Source organism: Pteropus medius, unplaced genomic scaffold (genome assembly GCF_902729225.1).
Source record: "Pteropus medius unplaced genomic scaffold, Ma_sr-lr_union100, whole genome shotgun sequence".
Taxonomy (NCBI): Eukaryota; Metazoa; Chordata; class Mammalia; order Chiroptera; family Pteropodidae; genus Pteropus; species Pteropus medius.
The window spans coordinates 3648212-3661682 of NW_024347790.1; the positions used below are offsets into that span (position 1 = coordinate 3648212).

Below are 13471 nucleotides of genomic sequence, written 5' to 3' on the forward strand. Positions count from 1 at the left end.
ACTTATCTCTACATTCTAAGCAGAATGCCAGGCATCCTAGAAGCAAACTTTCTCTGACAGTTCCAGGAAGCATGACTCATCTGCCCAGAAGTGTTTAAGGAGGTGCCATGATAATGAAAACCCACTCAGACCCATTGCTGCTAAGACATAAAACTACATCTGCTTCTCTAGATTTTTCCCAACTGGCAAAGAGGATTTTAACTACTCCATATCTTGGTTTTAGGTATAGAATTCTTGAGGCTTTTGAAACTGAGAGGCCAAGGAATGGAAGCCCTGCTTTCAACATATGGGGCCAATCTATGCTAATTACAACTGGGAGGGCTGTTTTAGAAACCATAGCTCTTCATTTATGGAAAATGTTTCGGAGAGCCAAAATTAATCAAAAAATTCTGTTTATGTTGAGATCATAATAAACACTATTTACTAGCATTTAACAAGTAATATTTATTAGCCGAGTTTTATTCTAATCCCTTCATTTGTTTTGCTTAATTTAAAACTTCTTGCAGCTCTATAATGCAGGTAGTACTGTTATCCCCATTTTAGAGCTCTGGAAGCTGAGGTATACAGAAGTTTAGTAATTCAACATTTTGAAAGGCATCACTCCTCAAGATTTTCTTATTTCCTTCAATAAAAGTGTCAAAACGCATTATGAAGCAGGCTACACACAGAAAGAAAGAGGAAAGCCTGGGCGCCGGTAAGACATTCTCTTCTGAGTGAGCAAAAGATGAGTAATTAAATCTTTGCTCATTATTAGCATCTCACAGTAGTTAGCAGATAGATATAAGAAAGCTTTCGAGTGAAACCCCAGAAAGAGACAGAAAGAACCACAACAGAAAGAGCTGTGTCTGAAGTTGCTTCCTACAGTGGTTTATCTTTATAGCAAAAAATCTGGAAACGAAGGTCATTGTTCCTGAGACCCATACAGAACCTGTATGTCTTCATGCAACCAGCCATGATGTGCGCTCCAAACACAAACATATGTTTACATTTCGTTTATTAGAGAGGATGCAATCTTTAAAAGGATAAAAGAAGTCAAAGTCCTACCAAGAGCTGTATGCATGGAGTAAGGGAACTTGGAAGAGAAAGAGAACTCTGAAAGACGAAGGCTGCACCTGGGAGAAGTCAGACCTCAAGAGTGAGGAGGAGCCACTCATCGTAAGTGGCAGACAGGTCACGAGGAATGAAGATGGCATATCCAGGACAGGGAGGCTGTTATAAGGGTGAGAATCAATCCTGAAAGTTTGGAAGAAGAATCTGAATGGCCACGTAGGAGGATGCTCTCTCCATAAGGAGTGTGAGGAAAAAATAAGCATTTCTTGAGTACGCAATATTTGCCAGATGTGTGGATTATCTAATAACAATTTTATGAGCAGGTATAATCATTCCCTCCATGTTACAAAGGAGGAAACTGAGGCAGCAAGAGGGTAAATTCTGTGCCCAAAGTCACGGCTAGTTTGGAGGAGCCAAGTTTTGAATGCAGGAGGGCTCCAGAGCCCACAGTCTGGTGAGACAGACCTGAGCACGACCCTGGGCTCTGTCACCTCCTGACGGTGTGACCCTGAGTACTGTTACTTATCCAAGTCCCGGTTCCGTCTGTTCAATGAGCATAAAAATACACAATTCTTGGATTATCGTGAGGATAAGCGATAATATTTATCAAAGTGTCTATCAGAGTGCCTGGCACACAGCAGACATTTATTATTCTAATTCTCAAAACACCTGAGATGTGAAGTTTCACTTACTTGTATGAGGGTAAAAATGGGAAAAACTTAGAAAACATCTCTACGATGTTTCCCCAAGAACGTTCTATGGAATATGAATGTCCAATAGATGTTAATGAGTTAGAATCCTGGGCAAAGACTCATTCACCTGGAACATTGCCTTTGGTGTCCCCCTCCCTCGGGGTGGCCCCGCTCTCTCTCCTGCTTGTTGCTCTTGTCTGCAGTTCTACTAGGCTGTGTCCTGATGTCTTCCTTTCCTTCAGTGTCTCATCCTCCTCCCACGCGATCCTTCACCCAGTTCTGTTGACTTTAGCTCCTAGTGCTCTCAGACGCTTCCATGTCATTCTCCTCCACAGCAACATGGGGAGAGAGCGGCTGCCGTCTCCCTCACCTGGGCTGCAGCAATGCATCTCCGCTGCTACCCCTACCCTCCCTTCAGCTGATTCTCGAGACCAGAGTTTTTATAAGTGTCTTTCTGAGTAGTCTCAGCTATTTCCCTGCTCACACTCTCGAAAGGTCTCTTGCTCTTTGGAAGTCACTGAAACTCTACATGTGCCCACAAAGCCCTCCACTTGCACGTCCCTGCCCACCTGGAAGCCTCAGGCTCAGCCTCAGCCACACTGGTCTTTCTCGGTTCTGACAAAGATTCTCTCCTTGATCCAGCTCTAATCAGGCTCCTCTGAGCCTTCTTCTTGACTAGGTCTCAAATCTGGCCTATAAAAACTACAGATTCTCAGCACAAATGATTTCATCCACTCATTCCCCCCACATTATAAGACTTAAACGGTGATATAGTTTCTAACAGCTCAAGGCCACATCCCAAGGATGACCCCAGTCCCCCTTCAAGGCCTGAGAAAGCTCAGGGTTGCCAACAGCAGCCAACCCCTGAGAAAGCCCCTGACCACCCTTTCTTAGAGCACTTAATAGAAAGGACTTAGAATTGCAAATCTTCCTTTGTCCCTCTGAGATGTAAAAATATCTCCTACAATTCAGGAGTGTCTTCTCTCAAGGATCTGAAAACCATTCCTTTGAAATGTCATCATCGGGAAGGATAAGGCCCCTGTCTCCCAGTCTCTGCAGGAGGAGTAACCCTAACTCCCCTCTGCCAGCTAACAGACTCAACTGACCTGATCACACCCACCGAGCCTTTATGATTTACTTCCCTGACTTTGCCCCTTCCCAGTTTCCTCATTCTCCCTTTAAAACACCCAGTCACATCTGTGCAAATTGAAGCTGAGTTCAGTTCATACCAGACCCTCTTCCTTATTGCAGTAGTATATTACTGATTAAAATCTGTCCTTACCACTCTAACTAGCGTCTGGTTTGATCTCTGTCAGTTCTTCAAACACCACTTCCCTTAGTGAAACCTCCAGCTTCCTTCACACCTTCACAGGATGCTTTCTCTGACCCACAGCTGAGCTTGGTTCTCCCATTTCCTGTCTTCAGGGTGCCCAATAATAGTTCCTGATAGCACTTAACACAGCTTGTAATTAAATTTGTACTGTGTGATAAATCAATTAACACATCTCCTCCATGAAGACATGGAAAATTGATACTAAAAAAGTTGTATTTCCTCAGCTTACGTGTCTGAAATATATCTGAATGACTGAATGAATGGATACATGAATGAACCATGCACGTTTATGATAGTAAGAGCTTAAGGAGGTACAATAGCAAAAACAGAACAAAACAACAAACCCCGTTTGTGTTTAATTCAGCATTTCCTAGATTTACTAGAATTCAGGTCTCTTTATTTGTGAAACATCCACCAACATTTGTGGCAGAAACAGCTATGTGGTTTCCCCAAACTGACTTCCTCTTTGGGTTCCTGAATCACCATGTGCAAAGCAAGGAACACCTGCATCGAACTGCGATGTGACTGAGAGATAAACTGGTATTTTATTAAGTGTCTGAGAATTTACGAGTTCTCTGCAACAACAGCTGGGATTACCTTAATTAATTAAAATATCACTGGGGCCTGATGTTTCACAGTCAGTATGGAAAATGCTGCTTAGGCTGCAGACTAAGGAAACATGTATAGGTGTAAAACTGAAAGATTCAGGAACCTGGGTGATGTTTCTGTCCATTCTTTAATTTGAAATGCGTTATTTTGTAATTGAAAGAGGGCATGGGAGTGTGACAAAAATAAACAATGATATAACCATCTGGCGAACATGATGACATCAGCAAGAGGATTTGGCAAGAGATGAATGAATCTTATAAAGAGTAGTGGGAAATTCATTTGACAGAAGTCACTGACATAATCGAGAGGACTCGAAACTTCCATAAGTAGAAGAGGAAAAGGCGTAGAAAGGTATAAAAGGATGTAATGGAAGACAATAGAGGCAAAGGTGCCAAATAAGGGGAAGAGGTGGCGGAGTTTAGAATTAAAATTCAAAACTTGCAGAGTAAATCCTACGTTTTTAATGAGATAAACATAATAACAGTATCACCAAGCCTTGATGAGACAAAGTCTATAATTCAGCTATAGCAATGGGAAAATAAGACCTATTGAAAAATAAACATTTAGTAGCAGTCAAAGGTATATGTTAAGAGGATACCGATTAAATATTTATAACCTCCCAGGAGAGAGCCTTGAAGTGAGGGTACAACGTGCTGTCACAGTAGAAATGGGCCATAGACGGCAGCAACCTGTGGGGGCCTCACTCTACTGGAATCCCCAGAGATTTGATTGGGGAAGTCTGGTGAAGTCTAGGAATATGTTTTTCTAACAAGAGTCCCGCTGACTCTGAAATGCAGCTAAATTTAGTAGCTGGTTAGAGAGGCTTTGTACTCAAGTATCATATCAGCTTCTTCCTCAGTAAAGACTACAATTTTTTTAAAAGGAAATATGTCAAGACAAGCGCAGCAAAAGGAGGCGCACAGGGACAGCAATGGGGAGATCGTTCCAACCACCTGGACTGTCCTCAGATGTCTTTTTCTGGAAAAAGCATGGCACCTGATGAATTCTTTATATGCTCTCGTCTCTCAGAAAGTAAATACTGAAGAGAAGTGCTACTCTGGACTAATTCTGGCTGGCAAAGAAGTGGTTGTTCATGCAGAAGTGACTGGAACATTAGGCGAGAGTGACCGCTGTCCCTAGAGCCTGTGATGATGGTACATGTCAGTCACAGGCCTCTGGGTTTAGGGAGCCAGACTTCAAAAGGAGATTAAAATTAAAAATAAAAAAGAGAAGCAACAGAGAAAGAAAAAATTTTTAAATGCTTAAAAAATTAAATTTTGTCATCAAAGTCAGGAATAACTTTTGCAACAATAAAACCTCTGAAGGAATCAATGGGCCCACAGGGCTACAGAGAAGCTTTCTGAACATTTTATGAGCACACGTACAAATCAGCCAAACTTTGAGAAATGGCACAGCTAGGAGAAAATGTCTATTTTTTAAAACTATCATTAGTGCAAAAGAAAGACATAAATGTGGATTGGACCAACACCTGCAGAAGATAGCACAACGTGATGAAGGGGAAGTAGAAACATTCCTAGAAGAATTTTGAAACTGGAAGAAGAGACATCGAAATCCAATTTAGAAGATAAGACAGTCAGTCCTTTAAATGAATTTTGTCAAGTTTAAGTGAATTCTACATTCAGTATATTCCACAGCACTGAAAGGTATGGTAACTACAGAATGAATTTTGTAATCTTGCTGAATTCATGAGTGTTCAAGGGATGTTTTAGCATCCCAGCAGAACTCATGTCCCTACTCAAAGAGTCTGTCTCTGCCCACACACGTGATCTGTAAGCAACCCTGTCTGGAGGGCTGGACCTCACTGCCCCAGAGCTGGTCATACCACCTAGAGAGGTGTCCATCCATAAAGCAGGCTAGATCCATGCCATTGTCGTCAAGCTGACGAAGATGAGCCAACTGTGCTAGTAATTTGCAGACGGGGGCAGTCCAGTTGGTTGTAAGCATTTGAGGTAAATGGTCAGGTAAAGATGTAAAGTCATGGTGGGGTGGCTATATTAAAACTAAAATTGTAAAGTTGCAGAAACTCAGAGGAAGCTTCTGGGGAGAGAGATGGGAATGGAGTATACACTGCAGGGAGAAGCAACGAAGCAGTGAGAAAGAGGGGAGAACCCATGAAGCTGCCTTTGCTCCTGCCCTCCCCCCGCTTCTTAGTTTATCCTGGGTGTCACGAGGTTTCCCACCTTCCTCAGAGTAACAGTCCTTTCACAAACACTCATCTTTTTTCCATAGTTTAGTTTGAGTGTGTACCTGCAACTAAGAATATAAAGCAGAACAATAAAAAATAGGACTGCCAGAGGTCTGAAGAAAAAAATCATTCAACTTCCAAAATGTAGGAAAGATTTATTCTAGAATCTCACAGATGAGTAAGATTAAAGCAATTTTTGAAAAAATTCGAAATTGGACACTAAAAATAATTTGTTAGCGTGTAGCAAAGAAAGAGGTGATAATTAATGACCACTGCTTATCTATGAAGAAGTCATACTAAAATTACATGAATTTCTCTTTGTGACAGTGTCACTAGAGTGGTAGATCCCAGGGCGCCATGGACACTCCCTCATGTCACCTCTGAGGGGGTGTGAAAGAGCATAAAATAGAGGGTGTGTGGTGTCATGGCTGAGAGCATCGACCTGGAGCCACAGCACCAGGTAGAAAGCCTGACTTCGCCATCACCTGTAATGTTTGTGACTGTGGACAACCTGTATCGACCTCGATTGTCTCATCTGTCAAATGGGGACAATATTTCCCCCATTACAGGGTTGCTGTTGTAATTTCTTGGCAAATAATAAGTGCTCGATGAAGATCAGCTATTATTATTACCAAGTTGTTTGGTGCTATCGCAAAAGTGTTCAATAACAGATAACAAAGAAATCTATTATTTTGAAGTATTCAAAACAGGTATCATCCTGTTTGACATTTTTATCAATTATTTTTGAAGATGTAGTAGGCCAATGGTCAATAAATTTTTATGCAAATGAATAATTTGCAAATGAATAATTCTCTACACAGCACATAACCAGGATTTAGAGGGACCACAATGTGAGGGAATCCTTAGGCAAAACAGTCAAATAGAACTTACTAGGAATACTATCCTACGTATGGCTATGAAACCATTATAATTTATGTTAAAGTGACCTAGAGATGAGAGGTCTTAATAGAGTCCAGCATTATGACATGACTAACAATAAACTCACTTAACCTCAGCTTACAAGACTAGAAGTATATGAACAGATAATATAGTCCCAGCATATTGGGCCCTGGCCAGATTAGCTGGAGTGCTGCATCCAATCCTGGGCCACATTTTAAGAGAAATGATGTGCAAGAGAACATGCAAAGGGGGGCATCTCATGCGAGCTTGTTGCATGAGGACTAGTTAGGGAAATGAAGGATGAGGATGGGAGAAAAGAGGCCAGGACTTGATGATGACCTGTCAGGAGAACTCGGACACTGAATTCACAGACTTAGACTTTGGTCTACGTTCACTCTCTCCCCTTCGCACCTTTTCACACTACAATCATGTCCCTGCTCCCGCCACCCCTCAAACACTGCTCTGCCCGGAGCCACACCGACCTCCATAGGACACGCCTCAATCTTGACCTTTCTTGACTCCTTGGCAATATCACCTTGTTGACCACTGTCACCTTCTATTATACTCGCTTCCCTCAGCTTCCACGACACAATAACCTCCTGGTCTTCTTCTCGTTTTTCACCACACTCATCCTCCCTGTTGACCTAAAACACGCTCCGGCCACTCTGTACATGTCTGTGCTGATTTCTCGCAAATTCATCACTTCCTTTTGTATATTCGCTCACCTGTAAGAAATCTCCTTCCACATGGAAACTCAGACTCAAAATAAAAATGAATAAGTGAAATCAAGATGTAAAATACAGAAAGAATCCTTAAAGTTGGCCTCTCATAACTATATGAACAATACAGTCTTACTCCTTTGAGCAAACAATGCTTCCTCCCAACGAATATTTTATTTCCAAATCTGAATCATTTTATTTTGCCCAGAGGACAAAATAATAAAGGATGGACTAGATTCCCAATGGGATCTTTACCAGCCCACACCTCTCAGCAAAGCTGGGCACGATACCCAACCAGCACCTAATCAAGTCCTATCTTAGTTTCAGTTTTATTAATACAAAATAATTCTGGCTGCAGTAACAGTCACTCAATTGGAACTTGGCTAAAACACTTGAAAAAGAAACCTTTAACCAGAAGTTATTAAAATAATGAAAACTAGATTTTTGTGTTTGTGGTTTTTCCCTCCTTAAATGGTTATTTGTGCTTTTAAAATTTCCATCACAGACCAGCCATTGTGGCGATCGCTCTGGCCTTGCCCCTTGGCTTACAGAAGTGGAAAACATCTGGCAACAGCATCGTCCCTTGGAAGCCTCTGCTGAACTTCTGGTTCTCATTTGGTATTTTTGCTGCTTTCACCATCAATGTTGCACAAGGTGGATGGCCTGCCTGTAACAGCATCTATGAAGGGCCTCTCATGAGCTGCTGCAGTTATGGAAACAAGTAATTTGTTTTATTCCACAGTTTTCAAACACCTCCAAAAACTATCTGATGGGCCGTGTTACCATTCCGCCCTTGAGTAAGTACAAAGATGGAGTTTGGTCCCTGAAAAGGTTTCATCTCATTTCCTCCCCACTCCTTCTGCCAAAGCCTCTTCTAAAGTCCATTTTGAAAGCCTCCTCCCCACTGCAGCTTGCTCCATTGTGCTTTGCCAGATCACTGCACGGTCCTAGTGTACTGCAACGCATGCAACACTCGGCAAGGCCATGAGCTCTATTCTGGCTTGTACTAAGAGGGGTAGAATTACAGGCAGTGTGCAGGCTCACGCCACAAGGCCAGTTTGGAATTCAGTTCTTTGTCATGAACTAATAGCTATCATTAGGCTGATGCTACAATATGGCTGTGATATTCAATTCAACCTGACTGAACTCCTGTAAGGTTCCAAGTCTACAATCAATGCCTCAGTTATAAAGTTAGTAGAAGACAGCCCATAACTTCACGTAGCTTATAGTCAGGTAGGGCATGTGGACACAGTCGCAGCTGGCAAATATATGATATGACAAACTGCTGTGTTTGTGCTATGAACAAGGGGCTTTGAAAGCAACTTTTCCATCTTTTCTAAAAATGATCAAGATTTCACCATATGAAGAAAAGAAAAAGATGGCTACTCCAGGCAAATGGAATGGGACAAGCAGGCCATTATTAAGCTTGTGAAGACCATTTAAATATCAGACCATGGGAAATAGACTTAAAACCGTTGTCAAGCATGTGTTTATAAGTTTGTTTTATGTTGTGTCATATTTTCTTTGAATACTAGTCAATATTCTTTCTACTAAGTAAACACTATGGCACTATTTCTATAATATTGAATTTTTCTAAATATAAAGCAAGATATTTTTTTAACCCATAAAATTATCCCTCAAAAACAAAGGAATCCATATTTTCAGGACCTTACAAATCCTCTCAAAGTACAGAAAGTTTTCTCCTCTTTGTTTTGAAAAACAAAAGTGCCATCTGGAAAAGATATTGTTAACTTCAAATAACTTTAATTAATGTTACTTTTTTAAAAAGAAATGGTAAAATGAGGGTTATGAAAATTTTACAAGGATAACGTATTTTTTCCTGGGAATACATCCTAAAGTTACAAGTGTTGGATGTTGGAAGTCTTTGCAAGCAAGACTTCTAAAACTCACTGATCACCTTAAAAAGAAAAACACTAAGTCACTGTGTTGTGGATGAGGAGATGGGGGGAAAATCCTAATGTTATCAGAGATGGTACTTGTCACTTCAGAAAAGATTCCTAGTGAAAACATCATATGAGGATTCAAAAGTGGTATATATTAACAATGTAGATAGATGTAAAAATGATATGTTAGAAGATTCAAAAACTGATTTTATTAATGATGAAAATGAGAGGTCAAAATATATATAGGTTGAATAAAATTGTTTTAAAGTATGAAAGTGGAAATCAATATTTCTAAATTAATAGTTTAGAAAATACATAATTTTATATTTGAATGCATAATTACACTAATTAAGTAAAATAGGTAGTTGCCTAACGTTACAATCTATAGCCATAAAAAGTTGCATAGGAAAGTTAGCAAAAAAGCTTTTTTACTGTAAATAAAATACCTTATTATAAAATTGGGGGATTACTTCATATTTTAAGTTGCTAAATTTTCAAGCTACTTTTATTGTTTAGCATTGTAGAGAGAGTTTAATAAGTGTCACTGGTGGTCATTATTATAACATCAAAACTTCCGTTTTACAAAAAGAAAAATGAACTAAATTGGACACAAATTTAAGAAGAAAGACAAAAATCAAAATCATGATTCCTAGTTTGAGGTAAATTAAGTATTAAATAAAGCCATCATACTCAAATATTCTCTGATCTCTTATTTATAGAGAACAAACATTAAAAAAAAAATAGAAGTTACTTTCTTTTCTGCATTATTTAAACAATATGAGGTCACACTAAAACCTGAAAACACAGATAATTCTTTGTGTATATATCGTAGTAGATTAAGTACCCTTAATATTAAAATGAGGCAGTGAAAGAGACATGAAATATCCTGTTCAAATACCACGGCAGCTGGTATATTATAGAAGTTTAGAGCACGATTAGGAAGTTACTTCTGCAAAGCCTGATGACTGCTGGTTTGGTTTGCCTAATTGATTTGAAAATGCAATGATTTATTTAGCTTCAGAATACATACCTCTAAATAGTCTATGGAGCAGTTTATGTGATTTTCCAATTCAAATCCTAAAAATATGTAATTCACAGTGTTGCCAGTTGTAGCTTGGATGGTCCAGTTGCAACGCTGATTATCAGAATAGGGATTTGGGTAATGTATACTCTCTAAGAGGCCATGGGTTTGATTCACAATCATCACGTTGTTACATGCTGGAAAAAATAACCATGACTGTTAGGAACCACAACCATATAATGTCATAACTGTGTGAGATTTTAAGAAAGCACCTAGATTATATATATATAATTGCAGCATTTTTATAGTGAAAGTATCTCCATTTAAAACAAGTGTAAAATAATACTTAATTGAATTCATCGACTTTAAGGTGTCATGAAAATTGCCTGTTAAAGTGGGCATCAAAATCCTATGAATTGGTGGACAGCAGAACAAACAGCTTAGCACTACCGAGAGATCAGTCTAATTTGCTTAGAGAGTGTATTAAATATGTTATGCTTCTGTTTTTCTAACTTTAACATTTGGAAGGAACAAAAATCTTGACCTTTAAATTCAACAGTTTAAAAACACTAAGTTCTATGTGAATGCTAAAAACAAATAACAACATGGCTTTGTTTATTCAAAAGTCAGCATGAAATTCACAATAAAGGCTCCTATTCGTCTACTTAGTCATCAGGAAGTACCAAACGAATAGAGGGAATGCAAAGGATTTGAAGAAATGAAAATCTTAAATTTTGAAAATGTCTTCAATCCAAGGTTGGAATTTTCTTCAGCTGAGTTTTCAGTGAAACTACACTATACACCTCTAGACTAGGTATAGCTCTTCCTGGGAGTCAGTGCTAAATTCTGCCAAACCGAATGACTTGAACGAGGTGCATTTTTTCAAGTCTTTTTCATGTTGTCGTATGATGTGCAACAAGAGAATGGGAAAATACACATTATATTGAAAACGTTTTCTCTGAAGAATGTGGTTCATAGGTGCATTTCTACTACAATATTACTTCACGGCAGGTGGCTAGAACACTATTTATAAACTTTGCTTTGGAAAAGTACACATTTGTGGATCTTCAAAGTCTTCCATTGCTGGAGCAGAAGAAGACTCAAAGTATTTCTCTTTGAAAATTTTTAGGTCACATTTTGTTCCACAAAGGATTTCTAAAGAATAATTTTGTTGTTTTAGATGTCTGCGAGAAGTTACAGATACTAGGCAGATAGGTACCGTGTGCCTCAGTGATGACAAAACAGGGCAGAGGAAAATATTTTTCGTTAAACCACTTTCATTAAACATATTCCATTAAATATGTTCTAGGCTGCTCTCACTGCTCAGAAATTATATCATCTGCAGACTCCCAATTTTAAATGGCAAATTATACAGAAAATCTCACTGGTTAGCTTAGATTTTACCTTTAAGAACCTATATACCCCATGTGCACTAAGCTACTCCTTCAGTGTTATAAATTATGAGAGAAAAATAAAATGTCACAAGAATAAAAAGAAAAGGGACTTTTCATAAGCTATCTGACTGTAACCAAGAAAATTTATCACGGCAATAACAAAATTAGAGAAATGATTGCATGTTCAACTAAACAGACAGATCCCTGATAGAATCTGAGATAGCTTTTCATACACTAAAGCTATATATCATTAAAACTCAGCATTCAAAACTATTTAGAATTCAGCCTAAGCCTCAGATGTAAACGAATGTAAATCTTCAAATTCACACTTAAAACAAGGTTAAATATTAATACTCTCAACTAATCCAAATGTATATTCAGATTATGATTTGGTGACTCTGAATTCCATTTTTAGGCAATTGTGTAAAAATTATGCATAAATTTAGATTTAATGGGCCTGTACTTTCAAAATCACAATTAAAGTGTTAAATAACATAAATTCAAGGGAACCTTGTTTTCTTAAACATCCATTTTGAAACTTTTAGAAAGTGTTTAATTCTAGAAGGGAACTTTTGTAATCACCTAATTTACTCTCTTTTTTTAAGAGACAAAATCATGGAACCCAGAGATGAAAAGTGGCCTTTCCAGGGGTTGGGGGGCAGGACAAATCCCTGGATCCCCAGACTTTCTGCTCAGTACTCCTTTAATTCCACCAGGCTGCCTCATGGGAAAGCAGATTTTAAAATGGCATCTCTACAAAGACCAGATTTTCCACAGTAAAGAATGTGGCTATTCAACATATGATTCACAAGGACCACAGTTTCCATTAATAAAATTAAGGTATCTTTTGAGGTACAAGACAAAAAAAGAGGTACTATGTACAATGGAATAATGTCTAATTAGCAGATTATAATGTTTGATACAAATGAAAACTCATTAGCTGTTAACCTGTTAGACTGATCTTTAGCTGAATTGCAACTCATATTAGCATGTTAAACACACTTCCAAGTTTCTATGGTTTACCACATGCTTTAGTTACATGATAAATGTAATGTATAAGCATTTCTCCCTCAAATAGTTAAATTTTTCTCATAAGGAGATAAGATTTATTTTAATGGCTCAAACCGAATGGGTTACTCATATTTTCATTTGTTTCATTCATCGAGAGATTGAAGACCCACTACAGGTTCTGAGCAGCCAGTATACATACTTACTCTGCTGGTATTTGGCCAGGAAGCCACCTCCTTGTTGACCTTCATCTGTCCTCAGTTTTAAAAGCATGCTGTCTCCACTAGAAAGAATGAGAGGCGGTTTCTCATTCCCACAAAGCTGAGCTAGCAAATGAGAGCTGGTGCTTGGGCCATCATATACCTTTAATAAAACATTTTAAATGTCAGATGATTATGGCTATAAACATTATGTAAAGGACCCTGTAATCCTTTAGAAGTAGGGAAGAAATACATATAGGACATAACGAAAGAATAGCTCTGAACCAAAATATCGTTAAAATTTATATTTAAATGTCTCTAAACTTGTGCTATGAACTCGAGCCACTTAGCCATGGCTATGTATGAAAGTAAGGATGTAAACCCAGGTTTAAATCTGAAGATTGAAAATGAAAGACTAATACATATTTTTGAGAC

At 38.6% G+C, this 13471-nt stretch overlaps 1 protein-coding gene across 3 annotated transcripts in view; it reads right to left on the minus strand.

Moving 5' to 3' along the window:
- The window catches only part of CUBN (cubilin), a 233315-nt gene that overhangs the window by 157866 nt on the left and 61978 nt on the right, over positions 1–13471 (minus strand). For all 3 annotated transcript variants that reach the window (XM_039877480.1, XM_039877479.1, XM_039877481.1), the window contains 2 exons: positions 13043–13199; positions 10444–10631 (listed from right to left, as the gene is read on the minus strand). In XM_039877480.1, the coding sequence (XP_039733414.1) occupies positions 10444–10631; positions 13043–13199 (345 nt within the window). The remainder of the gene's footprint in view (positions 1–10443; positions 10632–13042; positions 13200–13471) is intronic.